Source organism: Hydractinia symbiolongicarpus, chromosome 13 (genome assembly GCF_029227915.1).
Source record: "Hydractinia symbiolongicarpus strain clone_291-10 chromosome 13, HSymV2.1, whole genome shotgun sequence".
Taxonomy (NCBI): domain Eukaryota; kingdom Metazoa; phylum Cnidaria; class Hydrozoa; order Anthoathecata; family Hydractiniidae; genus Hydractinia; species Hydractinia symbiolongicarpus.
Window position 1 is genome coordinate 23,192,251 of NC_079887.1, and position 21,595 is coordinate 23,213,845.

At 35.3% G+C, this 21,595-nt stretch overlaps 1 protein-coding gene across 1 annotated transcript; it reads left to right on the plus strand.

Moving 5' to 3' along the window:
* The first annotated feature begins 11,109 nt into the window (after positions 1-11,109).
* On the plus strand, positions 11,110-20,988 carry LOC130624003 (glutathione hydrolase 1 proenzyme-like). Its single transcript, XM_057439561.1, has 9 exons — positions 11,110-11,745; positions 13,042-13,451; positions 13,738-13,930; positions 14,467-14,627; positions 14,805-14,951; positions 16,508-16,653; positions 17,775-17,962; positions 18,907-19,147; positions 19,795-20,988. Coding segments are annotated over exons 1-9 (1,752 nt in total). The 5' UTR covers positions 11,110-11,743; the 3' UTR covers positions 20,059-20,988.
* The last annotated feature ends 607 nt before the right edge of the window (positions 20,989-21,595 follow it).

A 21,595-nucleotide genomic window follows, 5' to 3' on the forward strand; every position in this document is an offset into this window, starting at 1 on the left:
ATGTTCAAGAAATGATAAACTTTCCACAGTAACATGAATACTGAACAGACAAACAGAAATAATATCTTCAATAATAGTAATTTTTGAGAATGAAGGCTGAATAAGGACAAAGAAACGCGGTCATAATTGTCCCCCGTCCTTGTTAGGCTTTTTCATTGGACCGGAACCTGAATCACCACCAGTAGGTCAAAAAGAAGAAGAAGCTCTAGAAACAAAGTTGGAAGTGCGGCTAGAAGTATTATTTCGATCAATATGAAATAAAAACGACATTCGAATATCACAACACACTCCAGCCTACTAATAGACTGTGCGCTTGGCCTTAGTCGTTCAACTTTGATGAAAACAGATAACTGCGAGCTCTAACATTGTTAGCATCTTCAAGGAGGCAAGTCGTTAATGCGCATGCGTACTATTTTTGGGAGAATCGAAAACACCAGTATAGAAAATCAGTAAAAAAAGCAAAGCACGTTGGGTCTACAGGTAGGATAAATAAATACACTGTTCCATCGCGCCCCTGCTCCCCTATTTGTAAAAACCCCAAAAAGGCACCGCGAACGATATCACACCGGCCTGCAAAAATTCTCAAAAACTCTTACTGCTCAATTATTTTCGGCTCAAAAAAGATGCCACGCTATTGGACATATCAACAGGCACCAAGAAAACTCACAAGACTCAGTACAACTAACTTCAGTTATAAACACTAACAAAATATAAAAGGAGCTTTACAAGAAATCAACATTATCGTGCAAGTCTAATTCACAACAGTTTTGGTAGTTTTCCTAAGTGCTTGTGAAGACATGTCATTTGCAAACAAGGTAATTACTGGTAGGCTCAGCATTAACTGTGTGAATACACTCCCAAAAGAATTGTAAAAAAGAAGCTATTTAAAAGGAAAACAATCACTAACTTTAAAATGCTACCTTAGGATTTAACCCTTTGCGTGCCGAGCTTTTTTATCGTCCACGCTATGGTCGTATATACACGTCTTGATTATCGATACTGTCGGCCACGCGAATTCACCCCTGTGACCACGGGAATTTATCAAAAAGTACGAAAAAAATTGTATTTTATTTTTATAGTTACTACTAAGAGTTATAACTTTAAAAACAAACGCACACATAAACTAGTAGCAGAAGAACAATGTTCTGGAACACTTTTATTATACAAAGTTCTTTATGTATGGTAGCTCCCAGAACATGGTGCGGGGATGGCAACAATTTTTACATTGATACCGGCTTTCTGTTCTTTTTTTCGCATGCCTCTGTTTGTGCACTTGACACATCTTTTCTGAGGATTTTGTTTCTTTTCTGTAGGAGCAACAACTTCTAAAAAATGCCTAATGGTTAGATGCTCAAACAGACCTTCCTTGGTACCAAGTTTGAATCTTGTAATTGTGCTCTTAATCACTTAAATTTTAAAATTCATAAAGCGCATGTTTTGCTTGGGTATGTTTTGTCGTACAATATGAAAGAATTTAAGACAACTTCTTTAATAAACTGCATTACCACTTTTACTGTCTATTTGAAGGTTTTTTGTACAGCTGTATAATTACCAATCAAAGCGTCGTTTCTGTCAACTCCTCCCATGAACTTGTTGTACTCATTGAAAACGGGAAGTTTAGTCGGAGGTAGCTCATTGCGGCCTCTTTTCGCCATTCTCTTTTACTTGATTTCGTGTATTGTTAACATTAAATAGATTTCTCTTTTGTCGTGATATCGACCCATTACCATGTTTCAATTCCGTCTAAATGCGTACTCTCTTTTTGGTAAAGGTTCTGCTTGTAAAGATGGTGGACTCTTTAAACGATTAGACTTTGCGGTGCCACAAGCTACTATACCATTTTCCATGAGGTTTGTGAATAAAACGTTATTGGTATACCAATTATCAACGTAAAAATGGTGCCCGTATGCGTAAAGATCACTTGTCAACTTTGGAATGACTGTATACTTAAAAAGAACTCACAACGTGCGCTCAGAAATTTTTATGGTCGACGAACATTTGCAGCATAATATTTGAAAATACTTTATGCATAATTTCAAAGGGCATTACAGGGGCCCCCCAGTGTTTTATTCATGAGGCTAAGGCCATATAAAAAACTATACAGAAAGGACCTATATATACGTCCTTGGCCTCTAGCGAGAGACTGCATGGACGTATATATACGTCCTTGGCCGGAGAAATAAAAACACCGTGGCCTCTAGTAGAGTACATCGAGGACGTATATATACGTCCTTGGCACGCAAAGGGTTAACTTCAGAGGATAGGATGTAAACACGCAGATTAACAATTCGTGACAATATTATACTCAGGCGTGATCCTAGCAAAGGCTTCACTCTTTTTCTAGAGGGTTGGCCTTGTGCCCTGGATGAAAACCCCTCTCTCCTCTGATTCAAATTGGGAGGGCTGTTACTGTCTATTAAGAGGTCGAAAACCATGGGTTGCTTTTACAACCTGTGTCGGAAGATAAATTTGATATCTTTTTAATTGAAGTATAGATATGTCTCGCCATTTTAGTAAGTTCAATGGTGATTTGACGAAGTGCGTGAAAATAAAAATATTAAACATCGTGTTAAACATTGTAACATTTAATAATATACAATTGTAGTTAACTTTCCAGCAAAATGTATGATCGAGGGATATAGCATGTGATGCATGGCTTTCAAATAAGAGTTATTGTGCATGCGTGCGTGCTGTTCACAGGCCATGTGTAGCAAACGATCAAGAAACTCGATTTTCGACTATCTTCGGGTGTAGGAAATCCCGCTTTTTGCCTGAGCTTCCTCAAGTATCATCTCGGGACAGAATAAACAACAATAGTGTAATAGCATAATGGCAAATCTTTCGTTTTTGGAGACTCAGAAAGTAGCAAGAACTCTATTTATATACAACAATCTTTGCCTTTGCTTGTGGTTGGAGAAAGCGACCGTGTTTTGAAATCATGGTGTCTGATATATTATTGTTGGCAGCAGCTGCGGATGAGCCACTGTACCTCAGCGAGTAGAAAATATTTATTTGGATCGGATAATTTGGATATATTCTTAATAAATGTCTTTCATATCGTTGAATAGAAAACAAAATATTCTTCGTGAGTTGTGTGTCCTTGAAATCCAATTATGGATAAAGCAACAGGTGAGTTAGAAGATTTTTTTCGTAAACTCGGAAATCGCGATCACTGCTCAAGTTTTTTTGTATTTTGCAAAAAAGGAAGTATAAGCTTTTGCAAAAAAGGAAGTATACGCTAATGCGTGTTTTTTTCTAACGCCCTGTTTCATATAAGCAACCTAATGCGTGTTTTTCTCCAGCGCCCTTTTTCTTATAACTAAGCTAATGCTGATTTTTCTCCAACGCCCTGTTTGTGGTAAAGTTTATTGCTGCAAGAAACATACAAAATAGAAAATAGGGCGCCACTGATAAATTTATTTTGTCCTGAAGCTAGTTGATCGTGGCCCCGTGGTTTTAATGCTATGAATCCGTAACATCTGATGCAGGAATTCTTTTTCTACAGCACTAAATCTTTTAGTACAAGTGATACACCAAAAAACGTTTTTTTACCTGACAGAGTTGTACTGCAACGACTCTATGGGATTGTGTTATAATTGGAGTATATTTTCCTGCTCTTCAATTTTCTTTTTACACACTGTTTGAAGAGACATGTGTCATGTGAAGTCAGTCGATTATTTTAAAAGCGGAGACGAATAATTGTAGATACATAATTACATCATAAACCACAAAGCTGATTACAAGTGATGCATTTTTTTATTGTTTTGTAAAACTTTTTCTAATTTAAGAACAAACATGCAGACAGAGAAATAACGGCATACCTAAACACAGATTCTGACAGATAAAATACGACAGAAATGGTGTCCAAAAATGTTTTGTTTCAATTTTTACGAATGATAATTCTTTTAAGCGGAATGGAAATATCAGGATATACGATTTTCATGTTCAGTCATTTTGTAAATGATTTAGACCCAAATACAGCTCAAAGAAACTTCTGCATTGGGTTTTCGTTGTTATGGATGTCTGCATTCATCATCAATCCAATAATTGGTGCAATAATTGACAAGACTGGATACACGATACCTGCGATAGCAATTATCTGTTGCATCAAAGATGTCTGCTTACTCGTGTACACATTTTCAAAGAATATTTACTTCATAGCTACAGCATTGTTTTGTTGTATGGGTAACGGTTTGTTACTAGTAGTTTACACTGAGATAAAGTTCATGTTTGAGCCGGAGGAAAGGGTAGCCAAAATGAGTAAAGCTGTTAATGGCATGATAATAGGAGATATTATAGTATGTTTGTTACGTTTTATACCAAGAGATTTCATGTTTAAAATTGGACCAGCTGAAATCACGAATAATACACTACCGATGTTTATTAACGCCATTATGTTTTCCATACTCGCCGTGATATTTACTTTCTTTGCGTATGGACATAAAACACGTCATATTTATGATGACCCATCTTCCACTAAAGCTACAAGCAAACATGGGAAAATATGTGTAATCTTTGTGACGTGTTTTGTATGTAGATTTTCTTCTGTTACTATGGTTGTGGCGATTCAAGAATTTGGAGAAAAAAATCAAGTTCAGAATGTGTATTTAGGCATTATCTTTACTCTTCGATACATGATCGCATTCTCAGCAAATAAATTCCAACAGCGTCTTTTGAATACATACTCCAACAAGAACATGTTAACAATATGGCAGATAATTAGGATAATATGCTTTGCATTGGTTTTCATATCGACATTTATCTCAAACACATCAATTCAATTGGTTATCCTTCTATCTGCAACCTTCTTAAGTTCCATCCCATTTGTTAACGACGATGCTGTATTACTACCAGAGCTTTGGAAATCTACAAACAGAATATCCTTTTATTGTGCATTGTATGGATTAGTTGACGGGCTTGGAATTTGTGCAACATTTTTGTATCCGTTGTTCAACAATTTTATCGAACTTTACATCTCCATTGGGATGGTTATTATAGCGTTGAATTTCTTTATGTTGCAAAGAACTGGATTGGTATAAGCGGGGAAGTGAATATTTGATAACTTGACAATGACGTATATTGTTTTTGTGCACACGTGAAAGTTTTTTACTGAGTTCAAAAAAATCGCTGTTTTATTTTGCATTTACAGGACTATTATAAAATATAAATTTCAATGTATCGATGTAAATGAAATTTTTTTGAGGCTCTGTTTTATTATGTACCCGATCATTCCTTTTTGTTGTTTTTTGAATTGAATCTGTGTTTTACAAAGTATGCACGTGATAAACCGGTAAAAGGCGAGTTAAATGGCATGTCACGTCTTTGGAACCAAAATATAAATATTATTGAGAGGAGTCGTTTGTATAGAACCCTATATTACTTTCCATCAATCAGATAATACTTGAATGATATAAATGTTCGAGTTCTGTCCATGAAATTGATTACACACAAAAACAAAAAAAAGGCTTAGCAAATTTTTAAGTTTCTAAGTTCATAATATAGTACCGGTATATTATAATTAAAAACAAATATTTTAAGGGGTAAAAAAATTATTAAATATATTAAGACGGGGGATGACTTATTCATTAATATTTCCATTAGACATGGTAGGTAAACACCCCTTTTGACCCCCGTATGAACTTTTTTTTGGTGTCGTGTTCCCTTAGAATAGCGGAAGAACAGTTCATTAAGAAGTGAAGTTTTTATTCAGTTGTGGTCTCCCTTGAAAACCATTTTTCGCTCATTGACATTTTAATTATTGTTATTAAGTTTGGTCATATAGCGATAATTGCGTCTCACTATTATTAATACACGTCATCTGTCTGCATAAGAAAAACGTCGTGCTACAGAAGACACGAAATATTTACGTTACGCCTGAACCTACTTCCGGTGTAATCGGAAATTTTGACTCCCCCCAAGAATGACTTCCGGTCATTATACACTGGTGGAAGAAAAAAAGGAATTCCGGACGTTCTGATTTTCTAGCAAATCGTAATTCTAGATTAATTCTAGATTTTCGCCTGATTTCTTATTTATTGATTTGGAGAAAGAGTGCTAATGACGTTCTAGTTAGAAATATAACCATGACCAAAATCAAATGTGTGACATTGGAATTTCTGAAATTTTTGGTATTCAAAGGATCCTAATATGAAAGATTTTTATATACTTTTATATATGTTATAAAGGATCAAAAAATTTTTCACAAGCCTTTTGGATTTTTTTAAAATCTTTTTTTCTTCTTAAGATATTTAGGTTCAAATATTCAAACTACGGAAACATTAAGTGATGTTAATGGCTTTGAAAAAAACTACATTTCTACTTGTAATAAATATTATTAATAAATATCCAACAATAACTCATAAACTTTGTTATGTCAAGAATCCTGAGAATTATAAGTCTGCAGTGTAAAAATCTTTTAACTTTGTGTACCTATACAATATAATTGAAAAAAAATTATGCTGACCAAATTATTACATTATCAATAAAGATGTCATAAAGTCAAATGAAAATCATTGAATCTAAGAAATTAAATAAAAGTTGGAAAAATCATCAAGCTGTAAATATACGTCCACTGAAAAATTGGAATGGCTAAAACTTCCCTCCCGCGAAAAAACAAATTGATTTCGCATAAAACAAAAAAAAATTGTCTGTGAATGTTTTTTATTGTTTTAAAAAATCTTCATGTTTCTTTTAAGATTTTTAACTTGCAGTTGAGATATTTATGCTAATTGATGCATCACGTCATGTATTAATATAAATGAGATGTTGCTTCAAAGCTTTATCAAGGTATGTGGTGATGTAAATATGTTTTTCACCTCTCTATTTTGATATTTTAAACACATTTACATAAATAATAATATTTAATTTATGTTAATTATCATTCGGACCAGCAATTGTTTCTCAGCATCTAACTTATGATGTCATAATTCATAATTAGCCTTCGATTAGACTTGTAGGGCTATACCAAATGGTAAATAGATTCATAGACAATTCATTACTCTCTCTTATAAGATTTAAAAACAAGACTACTTGATAAGTAATTTCTTATCCTCCATGCAAAAAAAAATAATTTTTTGTTATGGTGTTTTTTAATGCAATAAATTGACACAAGTCTAATGTTAATTTATTAAAGACATCTTCCAGGGTTCTCCTTTACTTCACATCAAATTCAGCTTCGAAGAACCAATTTTACCGCAAACACCACGGTAAATGGCCCATTGAGTTGAGTTTGAACAGGTTAACGGTTAATCAATAATTGACCACCAGATTTGAAATTCTTGTATGCTTTCCGTTGCGCAGCGAAGTGGTCGTTTAAAACTATTTCAAATTTGTAGTCATCTGCTGGAACAAAAAGCGAGTAGCCAATGATCAGTTTCATCATGTGAAAGATGAATATGTTTGTTGCTCACATGGTAGAATGGGGAGATCTGCTGTGCCGAACGTTGAGTACTGATTGGTATTCCAGTGCCAGCAGAAACGTTTTTGCGTAGCCCTATTAATACGATCGGTTAGCCACGCAACAGGAGGTTGCAGAATCTTTTAATTTAATCGTCGAAAAGAAGATTATAAAGATCCTTAGCCAAAAAATGTCTGTGTCATCTGAGTTTCATGTGGAAACACTAGTACATCGTCCGCCGGTTTTTCTAAACCACGAATGCTTTTCGGCGTAAAGGAGCCCAAGCGACGTCTTCCGATTCTTTACGTTTAGTATCTCAGTTAACTTTGATACTGTGCCACTGCCACTTTCGTTTGATTTGTAAAGAATTTAGGGACATTAATTTTAAGGGATTCATTACTTTTTTGTAAATCTTAACGTTCGGAGAGTCGCTTGTTACGAATGTATTTTCTCCAAGGAAGTCAGAATTTCCAGATAGCCAAAATAAACCACTACACCGATTCACCGTGAACTTTTACGAATTGTGCCTTGATTTGGTGGCTTTAGTTTTTAAAACACTCAATTCAGATATGTTCTCATTTTACTTGTCATCCAAAATGGTTGGAAAATTGTTATCAATTTGTTACATGGTGAATGAGATGCCATTGCAGCATGACAAAAGCATGGATGGACCCGTTTTAATCAAAAGGGTGTTTAAATTGAAAGTAGATGCTGCAAGAAAAAGTTTAAAAGATGATATATGATGGGTCATGCTAAACTACGCATAAAATCTTTGAGTTACAATTAACAAATGCGGTAAGTTTTTATCGACTTTGATACGTCAGGCGAATACCCACATGGATTTTCCACGGACCAGCGACTAGTCTTTATTCTATAGCCCATGTTCCACTAATTTTTTAAAGTCTTGTAATTTTAGCGCTTGACCAAAAGTATCTATTCCCAAGGATTAAAACTTGCCATATTAGTAAAAAGTTATGGGTCACCAGATCGGGGAAGAGAAGGGTTATTTGCCAAGCATCTCTTTACAACAACTTTTATAATTGGAATCTATTAAAACTTATTAGACAAATTAGGAGATGTCTTTCCTTATTTGGAAGGGACAACTTTCGATATACCTTAAAAATAAATTTTCACTGTTTGTTGATTTACCGGTAATTGATATGCAATGCGTTAATCCTTGTTATTACCTGACTGATGCAAAACACCGGTTAGTATAAAAAATTTGATGATTTAATTGGTTGACGGCTTATTAAAACAGTGCTTGTATGGAACTATACTAACCGGTTTGGGAAGCCATTATTAAAATGGTGACATCAAAACGTAAACAAATAAAAACATTTTCATAGCACACAAAAAAAAATATAAAAGTAGCTCACCTAAAACCATCTTTTCAGTTAGAGTACAGATCTTGCAACCTCGGTCTGTACTTTTGCCCATGGGCTTTGTATTTCACAGTACAACATCAAAACGGTCAGTATCTGTTTATTAATACTGCGGGTCAGGTTAATTAACACGTAAGAAAGAACGTAATGAACCGTCTCATATGTCGCATATGGCAAATATATTGACACAAAGGCTATTGACAAAAGTGTCAAACATTCAATTCTCTGCAGCCGACAAGCTGCTAAGTCACTATTTTGCACACACGTAGGGCAGGCAGACAGCGTTGAAAAGTTGCTAGTCATATTCTTTTACACGCTTGCACATCAAAATAATCCACGCTAGGGCCAACGAAGGTCCTGAAAGTTGTGAAAAATGGCTATACTACCGTCGGCAACAAGTACACATTTTAAGAAAGAGGACTTTATCAAATAACCTAACATCTTAAGTTCATTCTGAACATTGACAAGTGAACTTTGACAAATTCAAAATGTGTGGACGTAACATAGAAATAGCCTACGCAATTACTTGTGGTGGCGAACTTCGAAACTCGTTGTCTTGTCTCAACATATTATGACCAAGACTTTAGGTTTATTACTGAAATAATGGCATCGGTATTTTTAGAAATTAATCCACCAAGCTATCCGTCAAAAGCTATTGTTTATGGAACTCTTAAAAGTGGTATTAAACAGTAGGTTAACCATAGAAAATTGCATCAACACTTAGATTTTTTGCACTGTAGAAACACCTACGATAAATTGTTGGGTATGGTAGCTTCTTTGGCTCGTAGTTTGTTCCTTGATTGTTCTTCCTCCCGGAAATGTGCATTTGCATAACGAAACTTGACTGAATAACACGAGTATTTGTAGATTTTCAAGTGATTATTTTGGTGAACAGAAATGGAATCTGTTCTTGTGTGAATATTATGTAGAATCATAAAACTAAAAAGATCATTGTCATGATGTGTGAGCAGCTAAAAAAATTAAAAGAATGCAGTGTTCTAAGTAAAAGGTCTTTGTCGATTTATTTGAAAACTAAAATTGAAAACAACAACAAAAAAACAACCATAAACCCAAAAAAATTGAGCTTATTTGATCCCTTCAACTGTCTCTTCCTTCTCATAGCCAGATAACTTCACCCGTTATAATTTTTGAATTTCCGCGCCCAAAAGGCGTAGGAAATTCTTTAAAACCGTCGTTTTGTCTTTCGGAGCATTTTTTGAGAAAAAATCGACCCTGGGATTTCACGTTGGTCCGTCACAGATGTAAACTTCGTACGCAAGCTCCTTAACTACTGAGTCTAGTATTGATGCTTCAGGCCAAAATTGGTATTTGTTTTCGACAAAATTTGACACAGTTAACAAAAAAAGTATGCTGAACATAATGGTGACATAATAATTTTGATTTTTGTCACCTAAATGTCATTTTAGGCCAAAATTGGTCCAAAAATTAGAACTACTTTATTTTCAACAAAATTTGGCACAGTAAACAAATAAAGTATGCTGAACATGATGGTGACATCAAAATTTTGATTTCTTGTTACCTAAATGTTATTTTAGGCCAAAATTGGTCTTAAAATTAGAACTACTTTATTTTCAACAAAATTTGGCACAGTAAACAAATAAAGTATGCTGAACATGATGGTGACATCAAAATTTTGATTTCTTCTTACCTAAATGTCATTTCAGGCCAAAATTGGTCCAAAAATTAAAACTACTTTATAACAAAATTTGGCACAGTAAACAAATAAAGTATGCTAAACATGATGGTGACAACAAAATTTTGATTTCTTGTTACCTAAATGTCATTTTAGGCCAAAATTGGTCCAAAAATTAAAACCACTTCATTTTCGGCTAAATCTGGCACAGTAAACAAATAAAGTATGCTGAAATTGATGATGGTACAAAAGTTTGATTTTTTGTCACCTAAATGTCATTTTAGGCCAAAATTGGTCCAAAAATTAAAACTACTTCATTTTCAACAAAAATTGGCAAAGTTAACAAAAAAAGTATGCTGATACAATGGTGACATTAAAATTTTGATTTTTGTCACCTAAATGCTATTTTAGGCTAAAATTGGTCCAAAAATTAAAACCACTTCATTTTCGGCTAAATCTGGCACAGTTAACAAATAAAGTATGCTGAAAATGATGATGGTACAAAAGTTTGGTTTTTGTCACCTAAATGTCATTTCAGGCCAAAATTTATCCAAAAATTAAAACTGCTTTATTTTCAACAAAAATTGACACAGTTAATAAAAAAGTATGCTGAAAATGATGGTCACATCAAAATTTTGATTTTTTGTCAACTAATGCCGTTTAAGACCATAAACGTTTCAATCGCAAGACTTTATACCATGAATGATAGGCTGTATTTTTTGTTAGCAATTTCTTTTAAAATGTGAGTTTATTATGACACGTTTCGTTTTGTTTGCGTTTGTTCTAAGATATAATGTCACTGATGGGCTTTATCTTCAGAGGTTCATGCACCAAACCCCTTCGAATGTTTGGCACAATAACACAACGAATTAGCAGGTTTTCATCAAATAGTTTGGTAGCGCTCGGAAATTCTTAGAGCCCCCAGGGCTTCTTGTTTACTTTCAAATTGGCAATAGATTATAGTATAACATTTTTTATAAGCCTAAACAAACGTAAAAACTCTCTAAATCTCTGTAAAAGAATTTAAGCTTTGCTTTAGTGTAATTAATTTTTTGATAATTATAATATTTATTTTAAACAATTGCCATTGAACAACACTAAGAGAACTATCCTCGTTCATCCACGATAAAAATGTTTTTGTTTCACAAACTTTAAGTAAACACATATATCTGCTTGTTTGATATGTAAATAAAGTCTTAGCATCCTGAATTTTTAGTGTAATTTAATAGTTAGTTTATACAAGCAACTCGCGAAACAAGACTGAAGAGTGTCGTGTAACGATAAACAGATGTTAAGATTAAAGAAAAAATAATGTATGATTTTTTTTGATTTTTTTTACCAAACCTGTCGCTAATTGTGTGATTTCTTAGAGGTAGGAGCGATACCAAACATTCATTGCGTCTCTTTTGTTTTGTTTTGATTTGTTTTTCTCGTCGTGTGCTTTTAAGATTTTCGACGATTTTATTATGCTGATGCCGTAGCGCTAGTCTTTAATAAACTTTTAGAAAAAACAGATCAATTTAACTGAAACTACAAAATGTAAATTCATCCTTTCTGTTGGCTACAACCTGGCATAAGATCAGATTTTTTAAAACCAGCGGGTGTCTGATGAGACGCTATTTAAGCGGTTGCTAACGCTTGCGTTGCTTAGATGGGAAGAGACTTCTTCTTTGGCCTCTTTTTCAAAACAGTATCGACAAGAACTAGACATGTTTCCATAACTAAAGGAATGAGGAAATAGAATATATATGTATATATGAAATGAAATGAACCTTTTTTAATTCTTTCTCAAGCGTTTGGGATGAGAAATAAACTTGGATGATCTCTCAACCCACCCCCATCCTTCGTCAATAAATATGTCCTAGATGACACTTTCAATTTAAAAAGTTTTGTCTTAAAATCACATTCACAATTGGAGGAGAGGGTGATGTAATAACCATCCTTTAAATTATTGTGAACATCGATTGAACGCAATATATGCACATTTGTTATTTCCGGTTAGATTATAAATACAGCATTGACGTATCCTCATCACAACAATATATGTTGAAGTCGATCGTACTATATATTAATGCCAATAAATTTACAAACAAATAAAGAACGTTGCTATCGATGCTATTTGTGTTATCTCAGTGAAGTAAGGGTCGTGTCTAGAGCAATCACTAACTGAATATTTGCTCAAAGTTATGGCAAAAACTGATCCTCGCCCTCAAAAGTCTACCAGTACTCGTAGTAGCATATAAAAGAACAATATGTGTCTCTCTTACTTATAAGTCGTCAAATACAATCAGGCAATGGCAAATAATTAGCGACATTAAACTTGAAAATTGATCACTTTTTACTTATCAAATTTTAAAGACTTTTACTGACTTCATCGAGGGGGAAATACAATGTCTACTCTGTAGAAAAATAATAATTTTTTAGTGAATTTAGAATTCAGAGAAAAGGGTTTGTTTGGTTTATAAAGATTGGTAACAAAAGAATCAGTAAAACCTCAAAGAAGTCTAAGTTAAATAAAAACAAAGCTTATCCAATTTAAGAAAAGTATTTTTCCCTATTTTAAAAAATTTACACTTTTGGTAACTTTCCCTACGCTTCTTTTCTGACAGGGCTTCTCAAAGGAAATGTTTTGTTGTGGCTGCAATAGGAGTTGCTCTACTCATCTTGATCGTTATCATTGTTGTCATTGCTGTTAAGAAAGATGATGATGATGATGGTAATACCAAAAAAAATGCAGCTCAGAGATATTCTAAAGCAGCTGTAGCCGCAGACGCTGAAATCTGCTCCAAAGTAGGCGCTGATATATTGCGACAGAATGGCACTGCCGTGGACAGTGCCATAGCATCAATGTTTTGCATTGGTGTGATCAATCTTCATTCGTGTGGAATTGGTGGTGGAGCATTTCTTGTGCTGTATAAACAAAAAACTAAAAAGTTCACAGTCTACGATTTCCGAGAAGAAGCACCGTACTTTGCTACTAGAGATATGTTTGTGAAGAATCCTGAACTCTCAAGATTTGGTAAGTCATGTTGTGACCTTGCGCTTGTTTTGTTTTGATACTAAATAATCTGGATTACCAGCAACTATTATGATCCAACGTATATCATAGTGTAAACTTAAAAATCCAGTTTGAAAGAAAAGTAACTGATCTGTCGTAGTATATCTTTCTATTTCTTTGCATTTTATTTCCTTTGCTTGATCAAGTTTTTATCTTAATTTTGGCTATAATGGAAGACATTTGATAGTTGTACATACAAAACACATGATAGTGATACATGCTTCAAATCTATTTTTTCTATTAACAGGTGGTATGGCAATAGCTGTTCCTGGTTTAGTTAAAGGTTTATGGACTCTCCATCAGAATCACGGCAGATTAAATTGGAGTTTACTGATTGAGCCGTCTATTAAACTTGCCGAGGAAGGGTTCAAAATCACGAAGCCTGTCGCCAGTACCATTAGCAAATATGGACAACATCCAAATACATCTGAAGGTTTGAAGTAAGTTTCATTTAGCCTAAGTTGTTTTAACTACTCAGTGGTTGATCATTTGTTAACAAAGATATCATTGGTACATAAACGGAACAGCAAGCTTTTTTAACCTCTTTTAAGCATGTTTTATCTGCAACACCAACTCTCCACCCCTGTAACAGTGTTGACTTTTGCATATATTTTACTGAAACACGTGAGTTTGATTTGTTCTCCTAGAATTGTCAAATAATTTCGGCCATACTTGTAGCCTTGACGAATTGAAACACAAGGTGAACCTTATTTATTACTCATAATGAACCTAATACTTTCGTAGCTCAAATGAATTTAAACAGGTTTGCATTTCTTTGCAGGACTATTTTTAGTAAAAACACCTCAGGAATTGGTGAGTTTTCTTTGGAAAGCTGCAAGAGGAAATAATAAAAAAATAAAAAATAAAAATAAAGTTTGCTAGAACTCATTCTGCACACTTAAGTTACAAGGTGGACGTAACATTACATCATACTGACTTTGTTTTTCTGTCTTTAAAATTCTATTTATATATACAGGAAACTAATAACTGATGTCAATGGTAAAAATTTAAAGGAGGGTGATTTGCTGGTTAACAAGGAGTTAGCTGCTACAATGAGAAAGATTCAAAAAGATGCTGAAGATTTTTACACAGGAGAATTGGCGAAGAAGATTGTTGATGATGTTAGTAAAGCTAAAGGTAAATTTGGATCTAGCAAGTGATGAATAACGAGATGCATTTCTCGTCGCTTCCAACAACTATGTTTGCTATTAGCTATTTACTCACGAGGTCATAAATTAAGATGCTACGCATTGTTTAATGGTAAGGTCATGCCTCAGTGCGAATGTAGTTTTTTGTTTTAATGGCTTTAATTAGGTAACATTACATTAACTGATTTGAAGAATTACAGCGTAAAAAGAAGAAATGTTACCAAATTAACCTTACCAAATGGTGATGTACTGAACACAATGAGCGCACCTGGTGGTGGACCCATTCTGGCTATGATCCACAACATTATGACGGGTACGATTGTGTTAAATTTTAGGAAACATACAAAATGTCTTTATTGGTCATAAAATAAAAACCAATATAAAATCAGCTGACGTTAAAACTTTTAAACGTTTAATAGATTTGTAACTTTATTTCCAATGGTTCAGAAAATATTCGAGAAGGTGTGATTCGTTGAAAATAACTAAAAAATAACATTTTTATGATCTTTCTTTGGTTTTAGTTTCTTTCATTCGTCTATTACCAAGTTAATATAAAGCAAATCTGCTGCACCTATTAAAGTGACTTGTGAAACAATATTGAGTGCCAACAATACCTTGAATATGATAGCCCCTATCACTTACTTTCTTTCTTAGAGCAGGAACACTTCTGGTTTTAATGAAAACAGTTCCCTTCTTTTCTCTGAAATATTCTCTTCTGTGCCAAACACTCCTCTTCCAAATGATTTTGGTCAATAGTTTACTGTCTGTCTGTCTGTCTGTCTGTCTGTCTGTCTGTCTGTCTGTCTGTCTGTCTGTCTGTCTGTCTGTCTGTCTGTCTGTCTGTCTGTCTGTCTGTCTGTCTGTCTGTCTGTCTGTCTGTCTGTCTGTCTGTCTGTCTGTCTGTCTGTCTGTCTGTCTGTCTGTCTGTCTGTCTGTCTGTCTGTCTGTCTGTCTGTCTGTCTGTCTGTCTGTCTGTCTGTCTGTCTGTCTGTCTGTCTGTCTGTCTGTCTGTCTGTCTGTCTGTCTGTCTGTCTGTCTGTCCGTCCGTCCGTCCGTCCGTCCGTCCGTCCGTCCGTCCGTCCGTCCGTCCGTCCGTCCGTCCGTCCGTCCGTCCGTCCGTCCGTCCGTCCGTCCGTCCGTCCGTCCGTCCGTCCGTCCGTCCGTCCGTCCGTCCGTCCGTCCGTCCGTCCGTCCGTCCGTCCGTCCGTCCGTCCGTCCGTCCGTCCGTCCGTCCGTCCGTCCGTCCGTCCGTCCGTCCGTCCGTCCGTCCGTCCGTCCGTCCGTCCGTCCGTCCGTCCGTCCGTCCGTCCGTCCGTCCGTCCGTCTGTCCGTCCGTCCGTCCGTCCGTCCGTCCGTCCGTCCGTCCGTCCGTCCGTCCGTCCGTCCGTCCGTCCGTCCGGCCGTCCGTCTGTCCGTCCGTCCGTCCGGCCGTCCGGCCGGCCGTCCGTCTGTCTGTCTGTCTGTCTGTCTGTCTGTCTCGCAAAATGGTACCACAAATAACGAAACGCAAGAATGCAGTTAAGGTATGGGATTAAACCAAATAACTTAAGAACATCGACAAGTGAACTATATCGTTATGCATGCATTCTTACTGCCTGTTAACATTACACGGTAAAAACGCCCCCTGTTAGAAAGGATAAAATCGGTGCTGGTCGTGTTTTTTTCGTTATTATTGTAAAATGAGCATCCGGTCCGGTCGTGCTTTGTAAAGAAAGCTGCTAATTGTTTCCTAATTTGGAGATAATTTTGACATGTAGGAATACTTTAAAAATAGCACAATGAGTGCCCCTGTCACCCGCCCTATCTTGAATTGCAATCCCAGACTGTCCTGATTAATTTCTCAGCTAAATATTTAAATCCATATTCTAGGTTACAACCTTTCTAACTACAATTTGGATCAATTGGAAGATCAAGTAGATTACTATCATAAATTGGTGGAGTCAATGAAGTTTGCGTATGCTCAAAGAGGACTGCTGGGTGATCCAGACTTCGTACCTGAAAAAAATATTAGCCAGGTAAATAAATCCTTTCACTTTGACTTCGTTTCTAAAGGTGTAAACTTAAGCGATTTTAGAATTTACGTGATAAGAGTGCTAGTACCACTGTGCAATACGGACGAAACAGCTGAAGAAAAAAGCAAAGTGAATATATTACTATTCCAAAATGTCATAGCTTCAGCTATATAGCAAGGTAACGTCTGCAGCTTTGATTTAAAGAGTCTGTTCCCCTTGGTTACATATATGGTTCCAGTACAGTCTTGTGTTAAGAGAAGTAAGGAAGTAACAGGGAGTCATTATTATTATTGAACCAGCGAGCGAAGTACGTTGGTCTATTTATTGCGCAAAACGCATTTGCCGGATTTTTAATATGTGCGCGGAATATACGGAGTGTGAGCATTTTAACCGGTTCGTAGCCAGCCCCTTTAAGCGGGAAATAGGGGTTTTCAGGAATTATGATTGGCTTAGCGCTGTCAATATGGACCGTAATTACCCGTTGTTAAGTAAAATGGTAGCTTAAAATGTAAACAAACAGTAAAATACAAATTTGAAAAAGGAATTGAATGACACCATGAGATATCCAGTTTTATCAAAAATTATAATAAACCGACGAATTAATAACACAAACTCCTTCCCCTTCATTTTAAGACTCACCACATCTTCACGAAAGTAGCGAGTTACAATATTGTAACAATAACAAATACAATTATAACCGATTATCCCGCGTGCTGTGCCGAATATTGACTGGTCTCGTTCATTGCACTGACCTTGCAAGCTTGGTCAGCACGACATGATTATGGTTACGCTTATGTCTGCTTATGGTTATTTTTGTTTTGTTTCTCACTGCAAAAAGATATGTTGTAAGCATGACATAAGCATATCAAAAATGTTTCTTATCTCGTGTCATTTACAATGTGAGTTCTTATTTCTTGTCGACGACGTTGACACAGGGATTTTCTCTTATACTTGTTTATGTGTTTCTTCTTATGCTTATGTCGCCAGTGTAGGAGCCAGGTACCTTAGGCGATATTGTGCGGTACTGCCCAGCGTAGTTGATTATTATTGTATATGTAACTTTTTATAGCGACAGCCAGATGTACTTGCAATTTTTTCTCAACCAAGTCTGTCTTAAATTATAGGTCTATAAAATTGTGACAGACTTAAATGTTGGGAAAAAAATACGAGAGAAGAAATTGTGGATGAATCAAACCCACGAACCTCCTTATTATGGAGGATCTTGGGGTGAAGATGATTTCGGCACATCTCATCTTTCGATTCTATCTGAAGATGGAGATGCTGTGGCAGCAACTTCTACTATCAATTACGCGTACGTTCTACGTCATCTGTATTTTTTGTGTGTGTGTCGAGGTAATCACGCAAAAAGATAAACCCGTACTCATCGTGAGACCTCTTAAGCTTACCTCCCACGAAAAGAACAAATGAGAGTACTTTGAAAATTGTCTAGGGATCTTTTTATTTGTTTAAAAAATTTTTATTGGTTCTCGAGATATAGGTCCTAAAAATTTTGCTAGTTATGCGAAATTATGACGTCATGCTCTCATGGAACATAATTATAGCAACTGAATTTTAAAAATTTATTTAAAATGACTGAAACTGAATGGTCAAAACATTTTTTAACTCGATATGCTTTGGTGGTACTGTCAAATACAAAACCTCACTCAAAGCTAGTTCATAACGTCATCTGTAATATTCGAAGAAGAGCCCAACTGTTAAGAACCAATAAAGATTTTTCAATCAAATATACAAATTCCTCAACAACCATTCAAGCTCTTTCTACAACAAGACTTGTTTTTTCGAGAGAGTTAAGCTTAAATACCAAAAAACCTCTAATTATAATTTGCCATGCAAAGTAATATTTGAATGTCTGCAAATAATTATTGTTAAAAATATAATTAAGAGCTAATTGTGGAGGTACAAATCCAGGTATATTGTTGGGATAGATGTGTAGCAAGATGTGAACACTGACTTTTTTAATGAAAGATTGTTATATCCTATGCTGTGATAGACATTTTTTGTTCCATGTAGTATATTTTATTTTCTATATGGACGTTATTGCATTCCATCTATAAGACCCTTCCTCTATATAAGCTTATCACTTGTAAATAATCTACTATGAAAGCCTTATATACTTATAAATTATTTGGAGCCTAATGTTTCTTAAGTGGGTCTTAAAGACCTTAAAACTTACCTCATAATTTTTTTTCAACTCTTAGCTAGCCAAAATTAACTACTTAAATTAACTTTTAATAGATTTGGTTCATTGGTTCGCTCATTAGACACAGGGATCATATACAACAATGAAATGGATGATTTCTCTACTCCAGGAGTGTCCAACTTATATGGCTATCCTCCATCTCCAGCTAACTTTATTGAACCTCGTAAACGCCCGCTATCCTCCATGTCACCCTCCATTGTAACAGATAAAAATGGAGATGTGAAAATGATTGCAGGTGCGTCTGGTGGATCAAGGATTATTTCTGGAACTGCTCAGGTTTGTACAAACACTTTTTAATGCTTTTATTGATTTTTGGTCTTTGGCTTTACCTAAACGCTAAACATATACAAAATATAAGTTATAAATTAAATCTAAATAGGTTAAAAGTAAAAATTTCAAATGTGCGGAAAAGGAACGATTTTAATAGATACGCAATTTGGTGGGCCTGCTTTTTAATTCCCGTATACGCCTGTCACGCAAAATGGTACCACAAGTAGCGAAACGTTGCGAGGACTGGCAAACCCGAGGAATTTTTACTTGGGCCACCGGCTAGTTAGCTTTAAAGGTCCTAAAGAGACTTCTCAGACATTAGATTTCAGCGAAATGTTTTCGGGATTATATTCGAGGTCATATTTTCATGTACATTTCTTGCGTAATTAAAATGTATGAAATAAAATTTGTTTGTTTAAAATTTGTTTAAAATTTGTCATCCTCGTTTTTTTTTAAAAAAACTCTTAAGATTTAAAGTAAAAGAATTTCAGCTTAATGTTGCGTATGAGTCATTTAAAAAAACAACTACAAGTAATATTATGGTAAAACAAAGGTCTCAAGGAGATGTACTTGCCGATATCCAGTGAAGTAAAATTTAGCTTTTACAGGATCATGGTGTAAATCATGGTGTAAATCTGTATAATATATTTCAGGTCTTGTTAAAGAAGCTTTATATAGGAGAAGAACTTGGTGAAGCTGTTTCATCATTCCGATTACATCATCAAGGAATTCCAAACAACATTACATATAACCCGAAAAGAGCGCCATCGAAAGAACTTTTAAAGCGTTTAAAGAAGCTTGGTCATACGTTCCTTGAGAAAACATCTATTAGCGTTGTTCAAGCAATTTATAAAAAGGGAGATGTTATATCTGCAATGTCTGACCCTAGAAAACACGGGAAGCCAGATGGTTATTAAATTCAAAGTTTAATGATTATGGTATTTTGGGTATTATAGATAAAGCAGGCCGACCACAGCGTTCCAAATTTGTTCACATCCTAAATTTCCTTTAAAATGTTGTGTCTACTTAGTTTTTTTTTACAAATTTTAAATAATTTTTATCTATTCCCTTTAACAGCAGTTTTGCTTTTTTTAGACATATAATCAGCACATGCATGGTATAAAACTTTTCTTTATTTGGTCGTGTTTTTAAGAGAAAGCCACATGGAGACATGGTTTCGTAAATTAGAATCAAAAGCTACCCCAAAACCTACCTGAAAATCTTCCTAATCATAAAATTAGAAAATTTTTTAAAAAGCAAATTAAAAGATTAGTGAAAGATTATGTACGAAAGGTACATACACAAATAAATATATGTTATTATTATTAATGTGTGAAGACTAAAGAACAAAAATTGTATAAATTTATAATATATATCATACGAATCAATATAAACAATAGTTTTTATTCTTTTTAGTCTGGCTTTTTGATCATGCGTGTTGGCATTGTTAGACGAACTTTTATCTACCTTTTTTAAATAAAGTTTTTGCGGCGCGTGAAAATTCTTATAGATTGTGTGCTTAGGGCACACTAAGTCATACCAAGAAGTACATTAACTTAGTTGTGTCTAAATTACGCTTGTATTTTGTTTGCGCGGAAGTTTCCTAAGGTCACAATTGCGTCTGTTGACAATAAGTAAGTAAGTAACGGGAAGTTGTAATGTCTTTGGGGATTCCATCCAAATGGCTCGCCTGCTCTGCCTCCCCTCCAACTGTAACTATGTTACATTACCGCCAGAGATACGTATAGCATTGCTCCAACTTGCTTACCTGCCACACCAGCCGGTTAGCGGCCAGTAGATGGTATTAAATAGGCTGTCAACACTACATTTAAAGTGTGCCGAGGTGGGGGCTTAAACCTGAAACCATATGAGTACAAGACGAATGCGCTACCACTACACCATCTCTTTGTAACTAGTCCGTGGATTAATCCACGGGTTTACCTGTTCTTAACGTACGGCATTTCGTGTTTACGTATAACGACGTTTTTCTCCCTCACAAACAAACAGATAGAATGCTGCAAATATTAGAACTTCATCCCTAGGGCTATGTGTCAACAGCGCTGCGCTTTATGGTAGGGTTCTGGTGAAATTTTCCGCCACGTTATAGGGAACTTGGGTCGAGCTTGCTACTACTTGCATTAAACATTAGCTCTCTCCACCATCTCTTTAAAATTAAAATATTAGCGCGAAAAGTTATGAATTTTTGTGTTTGAAAAAAAAAGAAAAAGAAAGAGAGAGAATTATTTCATCATTTTTTACATGCAGGCTATTACAACTGTGTTTCAATAAAGAAAATTGAAGCCAAACGTAAACGCTATCAACTGCAAGATAAGTGTTATTATACCAACCAGCTACAACCCGTCACGAGAACTTAGAAAATATTGGCAGTTTTTCGACCATTTGGGAAACAGCATCAACTCGTGAATTCTCCGTATTTGCTAGGATGCGGAAGTG